The 20,544-nt window shown below is 36.9% G+C and overlaps 1 protein-coding gene across 7 annotated transcripts in view; it reads right to left on the bottom strand.

Annotated features, from left to right (window-relative positions):
* ATE1 (arginyltransferase 1) overlaps window positions 1-20,544 on the bottom strand; it is a 133,166-nt gene that overhangs the window by 31,246 nt on the left and 81,376 nt on the right. For all 7 annotated transcript variants that reach the window (XM_033131050.1, XM_033131052.1, XM_033131051.1 and 4 more), the window contains one exon: window positions 3,361-3,481. In XM_033131050.1, coding sequence (XP_032986941.1) covers window positions 3,361-3,481 — 121 coding nt within the window. The remainder of the gene's footprint in view (window positions 1-3,360; window positions 3,482-20,544) is intronic.

Below are 20,544 nucleotides of genomic sequence, written 5' to 3'. Positions count from 1 at the left end.
GTGGCCACTGATGCACCTGGTAGCCAAACTGTGTTTAACGGAGACCCATGTGCTCAGCTGTACCTTCTGTAATTTAACTACTGAACAGATGAGAGGAGAAACAAGATTGAAAGAAGAAAGCACCATGCTGACTAACAATATTGCCCATATTAAGCTCTGTATTTTCTCTGAGTCAGAGTCTGGGTCACATAAAAGTAAAACTAGCCCCAGAGAAGAGAACGGTTTCTCAAACTGTCATTTAAATCTCAAATGACCAAGTTTCACAGCATGATCCATACATTCCAGCATGGAACTGCATTTTAATTTCCTAAAACCACAGGATGTAAGTCTGATTTCAAATAGTGTCTGGACTGTGATATTCAACACTGATAAAATTGTATGGTGTTCACTTGAAAGTTCCAAAGAAGGATCTTCATTTTAAAAATGAGACAACAGGCCCAAAATGGAGTCACTTGTGCTAAGCCCCATGTCACCAAACCAAGACTTAATATTTAACTTAAGTATAGTTTCAGGCTCCCCCAGGAATGGAATTTAAACCAGACAATCTGGAATTACCTGGTCAGCACTATGAGGCAATCTGCATGACAGACCCTGCCATCCCCTAAAGAAAGTGACTTTGCCACGATCGGATCTTCATTGGTGTAACTTCCTTGTTCCGCCCCCTTCCGCCTACAGAAGTTTTTCATTTTGTACAGCTCCTCTGAGCTCCTTTCTATTTGCTAGATGGGATGCTGCCCGATTCACGAATCATTGAGTAAAGCCAGTGAAATCTTTAAAATTTACTCACGTGATTTTTTTTTAATACTTTAAAGCACTATTTTCAAAGAAATTTACTTCTTTGATTTTTGTAAATGAATTATAAACAATGAATAGTAAGAGCCAAAGCTACTGCTGTAAGATACGTAACAAATTATAGGAAAAGAACATGCTATATATTCATTGCTCACTGGGTACAGCACACACTTGACAAAAACCAGTCAATACGAGACTTTAAATTTTCTTTGCCATGATATGCTCATTAGCGCTTACTTTGGAAAATGAATTAAAAATCTATTAACATGAATGAATCTTTACTTGAATGTCTATTCAGTGCATGGAAATGATTCAGACGTCTTTTCAACTTTATAAAAAATTTATAAAACAGGGAGAGCTGGTGATTGCTTTAATTTCCAAGTCTTACATAGGAAGAGAAGCAACTTTTAAAATAGATCAAGAAGGAAAAAGGGAAGATGAAATTGTGTCCTAAGTTTGGGAGTCAGAAACCAATTTAAGATCATATTATTATTCAGTTGGAAGGAACTTATAAAGATAAATTTTTATATGTGAACATGAAATAAAGCAGTGAGATGTTCAGCAGTTTGTACCATAAGGGTCTGGCTCTGACCTGACCCTGAGAAAAGCTAAAAGGAAAAATACGTTGTGCGAGGAGAAAATAGATTAAGTATCTGCTTTCCTTGAGCCTGCCTCTAGAACTAATTGTCAGATTCAGTGTTTGCTTTTAAGCAACATATCTGTTTGTCCGATAACTTTACTTAGAATGAAATGATGAGATTCTGATTAATAATTTAAGGTGCTATAAAGCCCCAGTTGTTCAATGAAACCAAATTATCTAGAAATCCTGGGGCTAACCTCGGGGTGCCTGGCCTGAATCACCTGGTCCACATGGCCACTCTTCATCAGATTCTAAGGTATCATCACGTGTAAGAAGTGCCCACTTTTGATTTTGTAACAGCTGAAGATCACAAAATACAATGAACCAATTTTTTTATAAGAGAAAGCCTGATTTATGAAAAAAATATGCACATCATAGAACAAAAGAAATTACTGCATTTCTTTCCTTGCCCCCTTTGTGTTCCTATTTGATTTTTCCACTTACTCCCTCCTCCTCCCCTAGTCTTTCCAGTTCTTTCCTTCTTTCTTCCCCAAACTTAACACCGCAGGTGTCTAGTACGAAAATGTTTGTATTCCTGAGTGTACATCGGGCATCTCTTCTGGTGAGTGGTGAAGTCGCTAAGGTCAGTGACGCACACATCGGAGCACCCAGGAACGCAGTCTGGGGGAATACACACAGCAACCTAATGCGACCGTCACAAGAGTATCGAGAGGATGGCGGCCCTCGCCTGATTAACACGGCCACAGTGAGGGGGCAGTGAGGATGGGCACAGCTGTGTGGAGGCCCTCTGTAAACTGAGTGGCATTCGAACAACAAGGAGGTGACTAGAACTGCACATTTGTTCAGAGAAAGGGAGAAATAAAGACAAATGCCAATGAAAGCCTGTGGCATTCCGTGTTTCCCCGAAAGTAAGACCTAGCCGGACAATCAACTATAATGTGGCTTTTGGAGCAAAGATTAATGTAAGACCTGGTTTATATTTATATTACATTACATTACATTACATAACATTACATCACATTATATTATATTATTATTATATCCGGTCTTATATTATAGTAAAATAAGACCGGGCCATATATTGATTTTTGTTCCAAAAGACGCATTGCAGCTGATTGTCCAGCTAGGTCTTATTTTTGAGGAAACACAGGATATGGGATGCAGCTTCCTAATTTGCCTAATCACCAACACCACAGTAGGGGGTTATTGTCAGCATGTTCATCTTATTTTAATCCACATTATGGCTCAGTATGGTAGGCCAGGAATCAGAGGCCAGGGAGATTATCAAATCGTGTAAAGGCACAGAGTTTACCAGCTGATGATGGAACTGGGGTCTGAATGTAGGAAGTGTGACTCCAGGGCAATGCTTTTAGTGTCTGTACATACTGCTGGTGCACAGAGTATCTAAAGGGGAATAACCAGAGAAAAAATATGGCTGGCGCTCTTTGGGGCAGGGGTGGCCGAAGGGACAGAAAAGAGAAGCATCAGAGATGCAAGAAGAAAGTAAAAAAAAAAGAAAATAAAAAGTAGTGTCACAAAACCCATCACAGCCTGTCGGCGCCTCCACCCCTGAAACTATTCCACAGCCGTATTCAGTCCAAATGGTCAATGTTTCTATCTTATTAGTTAAAGAATCTAGTAAACAATTTGTATGCACTGTGACAGCTGTAAAAGTAGCAGATAACAGTGTCAGCCCTCAAAGCAGGATGTAAAAACTAATCTAATGAGAGAAGCTTGGTCAATAAGCAGCACAAAAACATGAGATTCCTGCATTTATTTGCAAAACTGTGAGCGTGAGTGTTGTGTGCATGTGGTCCCTCTAGCTTACAAACACACACACATGCATACACGCAGGCACACTCTATAATATATAAAAAGCTACCTGACCCTGTTAGAGCCACAGCCATGAACACATGAATTCTAGAAACAAAGTCAACGATTTCCGGCCAGTTCCACTCCAAACATACCTGCTTCTGGGTCCTGGTTGAAACGGCAGTACTTGGAGTTCTCAAGTGAGGACAGGCACTGCTCGATGGGTACCCACACGTACGTCTCAGGACACAACAAATCAGAAGGCCTGTAATGACCCTAAAAGAGACGTGGAGAAAAGGCACAGGCATTATTAGTAAAGAGCACGGTAACTTCCTCGTTCCAAGGCTCCCGAGTTCCAGGAAAGGTTTTAATCACAAATCTAAATGAAGTCAACCAGAAACCAGCTTTACTGTAAATACTAAATGACTACTAGCAATTGCTTTCCCATCTCTTGAATGCACATTTGATTCAAAAACTCTCTAAAAGAAACGCATCCCCATTTGGGGATGCCTGTGTTGATTTGGGAGATTTGAGTTTCTACCTTCTTTTGGAAAAAATATTTAACATATGATTCTTGCTAAGCTGATTGCTAGGGATACCCAGTTTCAAAATCAAGGTGCCTTTTAAATGCTAGTTAATAACAGAGGGAAATTTCTTTTTCATATATGAGAGCATTATAATTTATATATAAACATTTTCCAAATAAAATTTCACTATCCGTAGTCACAATGTTTCCAATTTGTAGACTCAGTTGGTAATATTCATTCCATTCTAATCTATTAAAAACCACTGTCTTGTCAACATACTTCCATGAGTAACCTAAACTAATAAATGTAAATAAAGAGAAGTTTTAAACCTTAGAGAAATTTCAGAGAAACATCTGTATAACCCTCTCAAGTTTCTTCAAACACTCTATTTTAGAAAAAAATGATTTATATATTTATAAGCCAATGATGTACCCAAATCTAAAACAAAGACTAGACAATAGATGCTGAAGAAGAAAAAAAAATCATTCACCTAAAGATAATCTGGTAGACAACTCACAGAGGATGGTACAAATTTTGTGACGTCATTTAGTAAAAAATTTCAGAAATATCAAAGTTAGCTAAAATTCAAAATGTCTTTTCTCTAAATTTTAAAATTCAAACTTCATTATAGATGTTAAAATCTAGTACAGCGTTTTTCAATTTTTTTTTTACAACACACAGTAAGAAATACATTTTATATCATAATCTAGTAAACATATATGCAACTATAAAACCAGAAACAAACCTTTCCCTATAGAATGCTTACCCATGTTATGTAATCCTTTATTTTCATTCTACTCTATTTAATTTTTTTTTAAATGATGCTCTTGAAACACCAAAACTGCTTAATTGCTTTCACAAATAGCAAATAGACTGTATCCTTAAGACTTTGAAAAACACTACCTAGTGCGAAACCCAGTACACAGAATACTACTGCTTATGGGCTTAGCACTACCATACAGGTTTACGTCAGAAAGGCACTCTATAACCAGCCTGCTACGTACTGGGAACTGTATGAAGCATCACTCAGATTTAAAATGAGCACCATGTCCTCCCAGCATTCAAAGCATTCGGAAGTCTGAAAGCTAACGGAGAAACTACATAACATGTGCTCAAACAAATTAATTCCTGCTTGAGAGGGTTGGGAGAGAGTTCAAGGAGAAGGTGGAGTTTTATTGGGACTTAACAGATTGACTGGATTAAGTCTAGGGCAGACTGAAAAGGAATGAGAACAATCTAGATGAAGGTTACAGCATAAATAAGGATGCAGAGTTGGGCGCAGTACAATTCTGGGGAACAGGAAATAGCAAGGCACTGCAGAAATGGAAAGGTAGGTTGGGATTAGATTCTGTGGAGCCTCAAATACCATGTTTTGGACTTTATTCTGATGAAATGGGAATGCTTGCTGGCCGAGAGAAAGCGTGACAGGATGAAGACCAGAACTCAGGTCTCGGACTCTGATTTTCCCAGAGAGTTACTGAGTGGCTGCTGCCTTACTGCCCTAGGGCAGCAAAGGTCATCTTCAAGGGCAGCTCCCAGTGGTCCACAAACCCCTCTATTATTAAAATTCATAACAGGATCATTTAAATAATTTACTTAAGAAGCATAACGAAGCCAGATGTTTCACTGGTATCTTAGCAAAAGCAGTATCATTCTCTCCATTAAGTCAGAAACTGTTTTATTGAGGGAAAGAGACAGAATTATGTGGAGCTGTCTATATTATTAACAATTCTGAAAAACTATACTGCAGCCTAAATCAGTGGTTCTAAATCTCCCCCCCCCCTTTTGGTTATAGACTATTCTGAAAATCTGATGGGGGTTAAAAAAACTAAATATAAAACCCAGAAATATAAAACTTCTAGGGTGGAAAAAGGAGTAAAATTTTCTTGGGACTATACAAGGATTTCTTAGGATACAAAACAACATTAATCGTAAAAGAAAAAAACAAATGAACTGGACCTCAAAATTACATACTGTCTTCAAAAAATTACTAAGAAAATAATCAAACCAAAGACTGGAAGAAAATATTAACAAAACATGTATTAGACAACAGATTCGTATCCAAACCATATAAAGAATTTAACAACTCAATAGTAAGAATAAACAATCCAATTTAAAGAAAAAAAGGCAAAAGACAAACACTTTTCCAAAGATGTATGTCTAATAACACAGTAAGATGTTCAACATTAGTTACCAAAATGCAAATTAAAACCATAATAAGATACCACTGAATACCCATTAAAATGGTTGTACTGAAAAAGACTGAGAAACACGTCTTGGCAAGGATTTGAACTATCTAGACCTTGCAAATTGCTGGTTTAAAATGGTTAACCATTTGGGAAAATGTAAATATTCTTGTATATTATATTATTTGTGATTATGTCTAGGATAAATCCCGAACTGGAATTGTTGGGCACAGGGGTTTTAAGTTTTATAGCACAAAAATATTTTCCATAGAGGTTGTGCTATTTTATATTTCCATCAGCAATGTTATATATCCAAGTGCTAATTTCCCCACATCCTTACCAACACAGTATACTACCAAAACTTTTAACTTTTGTCAATCTGAGAAATGGCAGTTCATTGTAGTTTTAATTTGCATTATGTATCTTCCCCTATGTTTAAAGGAATTTGTATTTCCTTTTCCATAAAGTTAGTCCATTGTGTGGTTAGATTTCTGGTCTTTCCTTATTAATTAAAAAACTCTTTATGTAATAAGGAAATTAACCCTTAGTTTGTAAAATATGTTGGATTTTTCTAGTTTATCTGTCTTTTGACTCTGTATGCCATGCTCTTTTGCCATGTGGAAATCTGATAAGTGGTATAATTTATCACTTTAAAAAATGGTGTCTAAGTTTTCCAATATAATTAAAAAGGCCACCATCACTCAAAGATTATAAAAACATTTTCATGTTTTTTTTCCTAGTACTTTTATGATTTCATAATTTTACATTTACATTTATGCTCCATCTGGAATTTATTTTGGTATAAGGTAGAAGAAAAGGATCCAACCTAATTTCTTTCAGATGATTACCAAATGGCCTCAACATTATTTTTTGAACAATCGTTATGTCCCCTACTGATTTGAAATGTCTTTCTGGCATCTTATGAAATTTCCACATATATTTATCTCTCTTTCTGGACTTCCTATTTGTTATGTTCTGTCTACTCATATGCCAGTGCCACATAGTTTTAAGTATTAAAGCTTTATATTATATTTTAGTGACTGGTAGATCTAAACCCTCCTCAATGCTCCTTATTTGCCAATGTTTCTGGCTCTTCTCCCTTAACTAGTCTAGGATTCTGATTTATTATAGAAAAATATTACCAATATGAACAAAGAAACAGTAATAAAAATGGAATGAAGTATCTTCTCTATTGTGATGGCAGAACATAAAAGAAGAGACTCCTAAGAGTGTCTAGTAAAAAGAAAATATATGTATCATCTTTAAGTTAAAAACACCAACAAACACACAAATGACACCCTTTTCTAATTTAAGGTGGAACTCGGTGCTGACTGGCTAAGATGCACAGATCAAAGAATTAAGTGTGCGGGGGAGGAGCGCTCGGGCATCAACTTTGAGTCGTTAAGGTTAAGACAGACATATTTCACGAGGATAGACATGAACCCAGTGTCTGAAGAACGATACTACCGAACTATTCAGTCAGTGAACATTAACTGAATCCTCACTGTGTGACAGGCAACAGGTGCTGGAAACAGAAAGATGAACGAACGCAGGCCTCTAGATCATTCACAACCTACGGGGAGTGACAGGCCTGGATGACGCACACGTAAGAATACACTAAGTGTTACTATGTACAACTGTCCACAGTTCCTCAATTTTCACAATGTTCTTTTAAGGCAATACTTGCTCATAACAATGGGTCAGACATTTTGTTTTTAAACTCTGTACGTACTTACTCATTTTGTTTTTAAACTCTGTACGTACTTTATCTCACTGAAAAACCATGAACATATACATTTGAACTTCTGCTCATCATCGAAATCAGATTTTCATATTAGGTTAGAACATTATTCTTCTCCTAAGTACACGTTTATTCCAGTGCTTCAGGTATTCTCTCAAGCCAAAGAATGCAAAGAGTTCTACGAAACAAACCGCTTTGAAATGTTATGCTTCCTAAACGGGGCTGGTTCAGAGGTAAGTGACCAAAGAGCTTAAAGCTCAACTTAAAGTCCCCATCACACAAATGAAAAACGCCAGGTTTGAAAGCCACCCTGCCTCTTCGGCTAGTGTTAAGAAAATGAGAAATGTCTGAAGTAAGAATGTAATTACTTAAGGATTTGGACATACTTTCCCGCGTTCAGAAGAAAAAATATTTAATCAACCTCTAAGTACATTCATTCACATTGGAACAATGAGGTAAAAGTAGATTAATTCTTTCATAGGATGCATGACTTTTGGTAAATAAGAAATTTGAGTTACCACTGATTTCTAAAGTACTAAAAAATTTAAAAATATAAGTGGTCTGACAGGGCTTAACTCACCATTTTTTAGAGCATTCTTTCAATTTGATCCAGAAGATGACCTTTAGACTCCCCCTGACACTGTCTCAAAAAAAAAACAACCACCACCACCCAACAAGGACAGCACCACAATGAAATCTTACCACGCAGGGCACGTATCTGAAAAGGGAGGCTCTAGGAGACGATAATGTAGTTTAAGATGCCTAGAAAAGGTAAAAGTTATCTTATAAACGCCCAAGAACAGAGGAAAAAAATGTGTATTTTTTATTATTAATTAATTTCTGGGGAGGGATAACCACTCCATTCAAAGTCCTCAAAGGGGAGTAAGTTCCGAGTATGTGATGTATAATGTCACTGAGAGTTATAACTTCTGTGGTTGCTTACAAACTGTTTTAGAACTGTAAAATGAAACAAAAACAAACTAAGTGCCTCTATATTTTGAATTGCTATAGAAGAGTGAATGTTTTGCTCAGAGTACAACTATAGTATTCAAGTTTTACTTTCTTGAACGAAAACCACTTAGACTATCTGTAACACCCAACTTATATTATAATCCCCTTCTAAAAAAAAGAAAAACTTAAAATATGGTCATAATATTTCAATCAACTTTACTAGGCTGTCACAAAATGAAATTCAAGGAAATGCCGCAGCTCAATCTAAAACACTGGGGGGAGTGGGGGATAGAAAAACCCTAGCTAAACACATTTCCTGCTCTATTTCTATTAAAAAATAACTGCTTCTTCTGGAAGAGATCATACAATTTTGGGTTTTGGTCAATGGAATGAACAGGCATTCTTTTTACTTGCATGCTTTAGACCACAATTTGAAGAGTATTATCATATTGATTTAATTTTCTACCCTATAAAAGAAACACAATAAATTATATGGAGAATATCCTGGTTTAGCAAAATACAACAGTCAGAATTGGGCCTAAAAATTACATTCACTTTGGTAGTCAGAGGCTAAAAACATCTCACTATCATTTCATAATGAGAACAGTGAACACAGGTATCTAAAGCGCATATAAAAGGGTGAGCATCTGGAAACATCTGATTTCACAGTCACTAAAATTTTAGCAAGGATATTTTAAAAGAGATTAATATCCTTTACTCCTAATGAAAATACAACCACCAACAACAGCACTGAGAGACTTTCCCTCAGTTAAGGTATAACTAGTTAGAAATCTGGACTTTCAAAGGCAAAAGTTAGATTGAGCACATGGAGAAAAATGGCTCTAGCAAAACTTGGCCGTCAATTTTTTTGGTAATTTTTGAAGAGATGTAATTGATGTACCATAAAATTCACCCTTCTAAAGTGTACTGTTCAGTTGTGTTCAGTATATGCCCAGGGTTGTGCAATCAATACCATTACATAATTCCGTAACATTTTCATCATTCTAAAAAGAAAGTCTGTACCCATTAGCAGTCACTCCCCATTCCCTCTCCGCAAGCCCTTGGCAACCACTAATCTACTGGCAATCCAGCGTCAAATGAAATACTTGTTTATACGCTTCTCATCTGAAGCAGAAAGCCCAAGCCAGGACACAGCCTACGAGGCCCTAAGTGACATGGCCCACCCTGTCTACTACTTTCGGCCTGTCTGCTACTTCTTTTCCTCTCTACCATCATCCACCCCGGCCACACTGGCTTTCTTGGTGTTCCTGGAACACATCAGGCCTGCTCCCACCTCAGGGCTTATCACCGACTATTCTCTCTTCTGATCTTACACATATAATAGGTACTCCCATAGCTTGTCATCCACTTTAAGTTTTTGCTCAGGTGTCACCTTCTCAAGGAAGCCCACCTACTATGTTTCTCCCATAGGACTTATCACCTTCTAATACTCTTATCAATCTACTCAAGTGTTGTACCTATAGGAAACTCCATGATGGAATGTACCATGTTTCCCCGAAAATAAGACCAGATTTTATATTAATTTTTGCCCCAAAAGAAGCATTAGGGCGTATTTTCAGGGGATGTCTTATTTTTTCATGTACGACAATCTACATTTATTCAAATATAGTCATGTCATCTTCTTCTGGAACATCGTCATAACGTACTAAATGTGTCTGTCTGGCTGACGATCTTAACTGAGGCTTATTTTCAGGGTAGGTCTTATATTTGGGGAAACACGGTAGCAATCAGGTTATGTTAGTCTGGTTTATTCACTGACGTCCCAAAACCTGCTCAGTAAATACCTGTTGGATGAATGAACAGTGAGTCCAGTACACTCCAGTCATGTTTATTTCCCTCCTCTAAGAGAGTCGATGTTACTCAGTACGTTCTGTCTTGCACATTAACATGGCACATATGAACTAATCAATATTTGCTGAATTTGTATTTACGATGCAGCTCCACCATATTTTTATTAAGAAAAGTTCCCAAACTTTAGGAATTCAATGAATTATCATCAAACGCTAAAAGTATAAAGACATTATCAAGACAGGACCTATAAGAGTTACTGAATTCAAAAGGGGGCTCTCCAATTTTCCAAGCACCATTTACTGAAGAGGCTTTCTTTTCTCCATTGTATGGTTTTGGCTCCTTTGTTGAAAATTTTTTTACCCACATAAGCATATATTTGGGCTTATTTCTGGGTTCTCAATCTTGTTCCATGGTCTGTGTGTCTATTTTTCTGCCAATATCACACTGTTTTGATTATTGTCGTTTTGTGGTATGATTTGAAATCAGGCAGTGTGACACCTCCAGCCTTGTTCTTTTTTCCTTAGGATTGCTTTGGCTATTCTAGGTCTTTTGTGATTCCATACATATCTGATGAGTTTTTGTTCTACTTCTTTAAAAAAAATACCATTGGGATTTTGATGGGGATTGCATGCAAAAGAATGACACTAGACTGCTATCTGTCACCATACACCAAAATTAACTCAAAATGGATAAAAGACTTTTTAAATAAAAGACATGAAACAATAAATTGCATAGAAGAAAACATAGGTACTAAACTTATGGACCTTGCTCTTAGAAAGGATTTTATGAATTTGACCTCAAAGGAAAGGGAAGTAAAACCAAAAATGAATGGAACTACATCAAACAAAAGAAACCATCAACATCAACAAACCAAAGAGGCAACCAACTGAATGGGAGAAGATATTTGCAAACACCACCTCCGATAAGGGGCTAATATCCAAAACATACGAAGAACTCATACAACTCAACAACAACAAAAAAACAAACATCCAATTAAAAAATGGGCAGAGGACCTGAACAGACACTTCTTCCAAGAAGACATACAAATGGCCAACAGATATAAGATGCTCAACATCACTAGCTATTAGGGAAATGCAAAGCAAAACCACAATGTGATACCACCCCACACCTGTCAGAATGTCTATTACCAACAAGACAAGGGATAACAAATGTTGGAGAGGCTATGAAGGAAGAGGCCCTTATGAAGAACAGTGTGGAGGTTCCCAAAAAAATCAAAAATGAGAATTGCCCAGCAACCTCGCTTCTGGTATCTACCCCAAAAATCTGAAAACATTTATCCGTAAACATATGTACCCCTACTTTCATTGCAGCATTATTCATGGTAGCCAAGACATGGAAACAACCTAAGTGTCCTTTGAAAGGTAATTGGATAAAGAAGACCTGGGATATATATACAACGGAATATTACTTGGTCATAAGAAAAGATGAAATGCTGCCACTTGCAACAACATGGATGGATCTTGAGATTATCATACTAAGTGAAGTAAGTCAGAAAAAGTTGAGAACCATATGATTTCACTCATATGTGAGATACAAAACTGAAAGCAACAAATGAATAAGAACAAAACGAACTATGTTGTCTAAAACTCACAGACACAGACAACAGTTTAGTGGTTACCAGAGGGAAAGGGAGTAGTGGGGCTGGTAGAAAACGGTAAAGGGGGTCAAGTATATGATGACGGAAGGAGATCTGACTTTGGGTGGTGAGCATGCAACACAATATACAGATGGTATATCACAGAACTGTACACTTGAAACAAAATTTTATTAACCAGTCACCCCAATAAATTTAATTTAAAAAATAAAAAGGGGGTTCTAATTCTCAAGATTAAAAACTACTGGTTCATGTCAATTTAGTTTTAGTTCCTCGAAGCTGAAAATATTTCACTGGCATACACTTTCTTTTAAAAAAGCATAGCTTTTCATATTCAATTTTTTTTACAGGAGGGAAATGGGACTTGAGAAAGGCCTCGTCAGAGTTGAGCAGTGTCATTTTGGCAATGACAGTAACAGTGAGCTCTCCTCGTGTTTGTTAAGAACACGTCCTCATAACAATTCTGCGTATCATCTGAGTGAAATCTTGTAACTTAAAAAAGTACTGACAACAGGCGTGATATCGATCGTAGAGACAGAACAGTAAGATTACGGAACGAATGGTAGTGAGAAACACGGACCACACTCCGATTCCCATTCTTTGTCTATACCCACATTTTAAAATACTGACAATTCTTTAAAGCATTTTCAAAATAACTTCCAAAAATCTTAAAAATCACAATTCTGTTCAATCTGCACAGGGACTGGGATCAGCACCAAGGATGCAAAGATGGAATGGGCCTGCTTAGGCAGGCACTCGTTATCTGCTCAGGAGAAGGAGGCAGCTTTGCTCCAATGACTTCCGCAGCCAGTGGGAAAAGCAGGCTGGTGGGCCCAGGGGCTGTGGAAGCACAAAGGAGCTGCAACGGAAGGTCCAGGGGCCACAATACCAAGAAGAGGAACAAGAACTGGAAACAAGCTGGTGGTGGCACACAAAGGTAAACAGCCAGCTTTCTCTGGAGATTCCTCCCGAGAGGTCCCTTTTGCAGTGAGTCTTAAAAGGCTGAGTAGCACCATGTGGGGGGGAAGAAGGAGTCACTTACCGAAAGCAAATACAGATCCAAGACCTACACAGCTGACGCCCTCTGCGTCCCAAATACATGTCTGTAAAAACGTCACCAAACAGGAAATGAAATGAGAACCAACTGTTTCAACTCTACAGACTAGAATGTGGTCCTGTGTCTACAGTTTGTAGAAGCTTCAAAACTAAATTATCTTTAGCTTTACATTCAAAATGTTAGTTAGGTTAGTTATAATGAGTAATTCCATCTTTTCTCTGAACAAATGCCAATTTCCACAATTTCAAATTTATTACCAGTAGGTATCTTTCTTCTTAATACAGAATGATGAACGGGAAGCACTTTCACATTCATGATTGGATCTTACTATAACCTGGCATTACCTGGAGAAATACTAGGAAACCCACGGTTTTAAAATTACATTCTGGTTTCTTTCATCTTATTATATCTTCCTTGATTCCTACAGAAGTACTTCTTACACACAACTGAATGTACAACTGATCAAAAATGAAAGATAAGCTTATTATTTACATTATAATGGAAAATTCCCTAATAACAACCCTGGAAAAGGCACTCAAATTACTAACCATCCCTTTTTAAACAAATTCAGTGTTAAAATGTCCACTCTTTGATTACAGTAAATCCAGAAATACATGAAATGGCTTTAACATCTTTCAAAAATCTTTTTTCTTTTTTTTTCACCTTTATAAGAAGGCATATGTGAACCCCTATGTATTCAGGACTACATATGTTTGCAAATCTGACATGTAAGAATTCTCTTTAAATGTTACATTTTTCTTTAAGTTTAAATAACACGCAAATGAGAAGTTATTTAATTAAAGTTAAAGAATTTGAGAGTTATTTTTCTCAGAAAAAGAAAATCAGAGAGAAATAAAGAAATGCTTTCATATGACATTCACCCAAGTTAGCATTCTTGGCTTTTAATTGGAAACATCTGGGGATGGGCTTGGCAGATTGCAATAAAATTGAAGTTACCAATTCACACCCTGCCATTCTGAGGGTATTTTGTTTTTACAGTTTTCAAATTAAAACCAAACGGACTTTCCTTTGATCTCTTGTCCTGAAGCAAATTATCTTTATGAGATTTCAATGTCAAGAACACTTTATAAATATTTTTTAAAATATGAAGGATTTCGTGAGTATTTGAGAAAAGGATAAACCAGCAGTTTGTTTTGAAAATTCAAGTTAAATTAAAATGTAAGAATACTAAAAAAACAAGCTTACTGAGAGAGAGAGAGAGAGAGAATGCACCAGCAGCACTGAACAACATCAAAAAAACAGATGAACTAGACATTTAAGTCTTTTATCAGGTAAAGCTGATATCAGTATTCCATTTTTCTACAATAAACCTATTTGATTTTACTAAAACCAATTGGTTCAAGAGAAGCTCTAACACTATATAAACAAAACTAGTTCAAAACAGTGCATTCGAGTGGGCTGTACCTCGGAGAAAGCGAGGAAGAATAAGGGCTTATTAAATCCAGTCTTTTCCCTGAAAGGCAACACCAATGGAATCCATGCGCGAAGCACGACAGCAGACCTCTTGCTCCCCGATTTCATTACATAAACAGAGATTGACTTATCGGTCCCCAAGAGAGTGCTTGAGAAGTAACTCTAGCTGCTCTGTTTTCAGAAAGTGTGTTTGGATTGTGCCAGGCTCAGCTGGTGAGGCGAGCTGAGACCTGGAAGACAAAGGCCCTAAACATCTGAATCCATTTGTGTTCCCCAAATTCGGAAAGCCAACAGATGTACTCCATGTGCTGCTGGGCTAAGCTTTGAAAACTTAAAAATACATATTTTTTCCACTGACAAACAAAAGTGATGGTATTCTGTGTTTCTTTAATTAAAATCCAAGGGTTCACAAAGGCTCCGGGACTTACTTTAAAGCTTCCTTAAGACAAGGCTATTTATTTTACTATTAGCAAATAATAGAGAATAAAGATACGGATTCGGTTTTAATCACCATCTTTGCTTTTATTTTGGAAACCCTGGGTTAATCTTTTTTCTTCTAGAAAATACAAAGAAAGCTTGTGGAGAAAAGATTCAGGGAGTCAACTTACAGGCCAAATTTAATTTCAAACTGAAGGGTCATAAGTTGAAAAGGATGAAGAGAAAGGAAAAGAAAAAAGAAATAGATTGAAAAGAGACAAAGAATAAAAGAAAACAAAAAGTACAATCTAACGCTTCTTTAATTTCTGCTAAAGATTAAATATTCAAATGAATATTCATGCATGTGTGTACAAATGTGTATATTAAATCTGGCCTTTGCCACACTGGTAAGAAGAATCAGTTTAGGTGTTTGCTTTTTTAGACTATTACTAGTCACTGCCACTACCTGCCACTACCATAGGTGAAGCCATCCTTACCTGGATGACAGTGATAAGAGGGGCTGATTCCAAGTTCGCCTTTGTGAATCCACTGCCACCAGAAAGAACTCACTGTGTACGTTTTCCATTTAAAACCCCTTTCCAACTCTCCAATAGCTATAGTAAAGTAGGACGACCCCTTTTTAAAGTAAAACAAAAATTCAGAGGCCTTTATAAGATAGCATGGTGATTTTAGTTACAGCTGATAAGATATTACACAAGACAAAAAGCCACTACAAATTCATTAATACTTTAAAGTGAGTTTAGATTTTACTAATCACAATAAACCTACGTTTGTAAAATAATAGTACTGTTCTCACATGGTAGTTACTCTGCATCCACAATGTGCATACGGCTTTACAGACCTCTCCCTGGTTTAAAGATAGCAGGTATCTTGACTGCGTGGCACGAGACCTGCTTTCAGCCGACTGTCACCCCAGCACACTCACCCCAGGGCACTCATCTAAGCACATGCTCTACTCCGGGCTGGCGTGACTGTTCATTTGGTCTAAATGCCTACTGCACTTCTGAAACCGAACTAAATGCTGCCTACTCTTTCTTTACCCAGATTTCCTCGGACTCTGCTTCACCTCTCCACCACTGTTCCCATCTCCAGGCAGAATAATCAATCCCCTGCACTCCAATTCCTGCAAAGGAACAGGTAGTAACGAAATGCCTACCACCTGCCGGGTTTGACGCTAAACTAAGGTCACGGACATGCCGCGAACAACAAACACCACTGCTAGTTCAGCTTCTCAGGGACCTCTACTGGAAGGGGAGACACTAAGGAAACAATCACACGGAATCACCGTTACAAAGTATGGTGAATACTATGAAGAAAAAGCACATTAGGTAGTACAACAGGGAACCCTACTTCAGATCGGGAGGGTCCGGGTTGGCGTCTTCAGGGGATCACTGGGTTTCTACAGAAATCTATTCTAGAACTCAGTCCATTCTATTGGAGTTGTCTGTTTACAAGCTGTGCTTCTCTCACTTCAGCACTGTATCTTCTCCCCTTCTCCACAATCCCAACTTGTAGTCTCCTAAGAGCTGGGAGGACATCATCTTTTTGCATTCCTTGTGCCTAGGCGGAATTCCTTGTATAGACTGAGTTCTCAATCAGTACTTAATGAATATTTATTGAATTGAGCTGAACTGTGTCAAATTATATTCCTTAAAAATAGAGAATGAGATCATTTTAAAACTAGAAGAGCCTCAGACCTCCCTAGGTTGTATCCAATTTCATTTTAATATTTAAAAAAGGGGAGGAGGAGACAGAAAAGTTAAGTGACTTAAGGCTAGTTACTACCAAAGCCAAAATTAAAAGCTTTAATCTCAACATTCCCAAGGTAAAACCAGACACTAAGTATGAACACCTAAAGTGTATCAGCAACATCCTATGTCCCTGTTGATTAAGGTTTGCCAAGTTGGAATCATTTAGGATCTGGACCCTTTAGAAACATATTACTGGCTTTATGTTTAACTGAAAATAGTTCGTGACAAATACACAGCTTTAATAAAGTCATTAAGCTGTCTCTGATTGATCATGTCTCTAACTAAAGCTATTATATTTTTCCAGTAAACATTTTTCAATGCCTGAAAACCTTAAGCATAAAAGTCTATTTAATTACACCCCTGAGAGAAATAAGAAGTTAGCTATAACCTCATATTTATCCCAGGGGTGTGATCTTTGATAATCATTCCTTTTTTTCTGCCTGATGGAAAATTCATCACAAATGACTTAACTGCTTCAAGTTTAAGGATAACCTTTCCCCCTCTCAACTGTGCAGCAGCAGGAGTCCTGGTAGAATTTACATCCTATCCCCTTGAACGCCATCAGGATTCTGTGTGTCTCTGCAAGGACGGACTTGCCGGTAGAGGGTTAATGTAACAGTTTTGAGGAGTACCTACACTTCCCCAAGCTCAAAAGATACGTAACAGATTATTTCCTCCCCTTCCAAATGATCAGTTTTGTAATTATGAAGAACACAACCACTTTTAACTTAAACATCATTATTCACAGAGTGGCCAAATCAAGCCCATTCACAGAATCTCAGATAAATTACTGGGAAGAATTTATTACGTTACAAACACTAAATAATCTTGCGTGACAACTTGAGAAGCTTGTGTTTATTCATTTCATCTAAGACATCCAATCTAAAATATCATATTGGTCCAAACTCAATTAACTATGTTGTTAGAATAGAATTTAGAATTATAAAGATCATATTAATCATTAATGTCTTTGTAAATGTTTTAATTTTATCCATTTTTTAGCCCATTACAAAACCACATATGCACCAAACACAAAAAATCTTTATGAGGTAAAGATTTTTTAGTATTTTCATGCATGGTTTTAATATTTACAATGCATGTATATAAAGGGAAAGTTATCAATGACTAACCCATTAAAATAAAGTTCTTCTACAATGGTATCTGTCTTTGACTTTACTAAAAAAAAAAAAAAAAAAAAAAATGCATTATCCTAAAATTTTAAGGAGCCAATCATCACCTCTCCATCCAGTAACAGTCTGGAGAAATCAAAATAGCGTAATTATCTTGTCAGTTTGCTACATCAGAACTCTCTGAAAATAGTATAAATAAAATTGAAGCTGAAATCTACAACTTCCAGATGTGGAAACTATAATTCTGACAAGTTACTATTATGCAGAGCCTAAAATTACGGCATTTGTAATGGTTTTGAGCCTAAAAGTGTGGAGCACTGAGTATGTTTGGAAGCTGCTGACCTACGGGCTATCTGTAAGCTTCTGGAGATGCAGCATCTAAGTAATACAGTGGGGTACACAGCACAAACCCCAGCAATGCTCTTCTGTATCATTATGAGCTCACAGGTCTGAAGATATTTAATGCACTTCAATCCACTGCAGTTATCCTTTTTGATGTTGAAGTTGTCCATATTTTGGCCAGTGGGAGTCCATTTAAGTTGGCTCCTGAGAACATCTGACATAAACAATCCTAGGAGTTTATGACAGACTCCATGATTGCTAATTTCATTTTTATCTTCACAAAGACTGTTTATTAAAGGAGTTTTAACACTCCTCAAATTTCACTGTGTGTTTTTGAGTAACGGATTTGAAAATCTATCACTATATAAAGCTTTCGTCCAGTTATTTAACTTTAGTCTCAGGGAACAGTGTAGTCTAGGGGCATCTGGGTCTCCTTCCTGTAGTAACAGTGGGAAGCACTTTCAAGATGAATGCAAAGGATCACAGAGGACAGAATTAAATGTAAGCTTTCCAAAGCACTTTTAGCAAAATATCTAGCCTCACCTGAAGGGCATGTAAAAAACATCGAAAAACTAAAATAAAGCAAATGCTATGGGAGCAAAAAAAGGAAGTTAATCATATTTTGAAATCAAAGAAACAAATATTTAATCATTTTCTTTCTATAACTTGAAGCCACTAATTTTTGATAAAGATCATGGCTATATATAAATATTTGGTTATTACTAAAAATAATAACAGTAAGCTAGTATTTACTGAGTTGTTACTATGAGCGGAGCCCTACACATGCTGCCTCCTGAAGCTTCACAATCACCTGGTGAGAAGCAGTGACGATTATCCTCATTTTACCAATAAACACATGGAGACTTAGAAAGTCTGTATAGAAAAGGCATGAAACCAAGATTTGAACTCAGTGCTTTTGTAGGTGAGAGTGCAATCTTAACTTTTATTTCTCCTGATAAAATGGTAACTAATGTTTAATTCTATAAGGAACTATATTTATAGTCCAACGTTCAACAGCATTTCATTAAGAGAATGCATATTTAAATTTTAAATGTTTGCAAACAACTGGAATTATGGCATATGTTTTTAAAATCCTAATGTTCAGCAGAAATTGTGAAAAAGATTCTACCACTGGGTAAAAAGTTGGGGGTACAGGATAGTCACAGTCTCAAGGTACGACCCCAGAGAGTACTTGCTAATTGCAAAGGGAAAAAGCAACTCAAACTGGAGAAATGTGGTAGCTTCCTCCTAAACCAAGGGAGCAAACTTATCACCTCTAATGGGACAAACTGACAGTAAGGGACTCCAGATGTGATATCCTAAGACTGATACTACATCACCTGGGTACTATTCTGACAAAAAAGTTTTACCTGAATAAAATCATAAAGAAATAATCAGACAAATTCAAATTACGAGACATTGAACTCTTTAAAGATGTCAATGTTGTAAAACCAAAAAAAAAGCAGTTACAGTCTAAACATATTAAAAAATCATAAAACTAAATGAAATATATAACCTGTGACAAGATCCCAGATTAAGGGGAAGAAATAAAATGGATTATTAGGACAACTGGGAAAGCTGAATACTGAGTGTATATTTGATTGTATTATTGTGAGAATATTACATTTCTGGAGAGTAATAATGCTATTCCGGTAAAGTGTGAGAACATCTTTGTTCTTAGGAGATCCAGGCTGAAGTCCATGGGGTAAAATGTCATGATCTCTGAAATTTATTTTCAAATGATTTAGTAGAAACACACACACACACACACACACACACACACACACCCCACCCCCCACCCCGTACATACACACAAAGATAAAACAAATGTGGTCAGATGCTAATTGATGACTCTAGGTGAACATATATGGGTGGTCACTATACTATTCTTTTAACTTTTCCGTATGTTTGAAATTTTCAAAATCTTGGGGGAAAACCAGATTCAATAAATGCATAATTCTCTCTACTATGCATCTATGCTCCCACAGTATTTTGCTCCTTTTTTCTACAACTTAGCACACTGGCTCTTGCAGGATAGATTTGCAAACATTTATCTCGTCCTAGAGCTCCTGCAGACCAGGCCCATATCTAACCCACCAGCACCCGCAGAGCGACTTACTCAACGTGGGGCCTCGACGCGCCTCATTCAGAGAAGGCCTAGTCAACACCAGCTGACTTAAGTATTTGCTTTTTCCAAGATACCACCATGTGGGTGACAATAAATGTTTTCTAACAGTAATCAAACAATCAACCATTATGTTCAGTCCATAAAGCAATGTGAAATTACTCATGGTTTATTCCCTCATATACTATAAGTTTAAATTTATGTAGGTAAGAATCCACTTTAAAGTTTGT

This window comes from Rhinolophus ferrumequinum, chromosome 16, assembly GCF_004115265.2.
Source record: "Rhinolophus ferrumequinum isolate MPI-CBG mRhiFer1 chromosome 16, mRhiFer1_v1.p, whole genome shotgun sequence".
Lineage (NCBI taxonomy): Eukaryota > Metazoa > Chordata > Mammalia > Chiroptera > Rhinolophidae > Rhinolophus > Rhinolophus ferrumequinum.
This window is presented reverse-complemented; position numbering and strand designations above follow the sequence as displayed.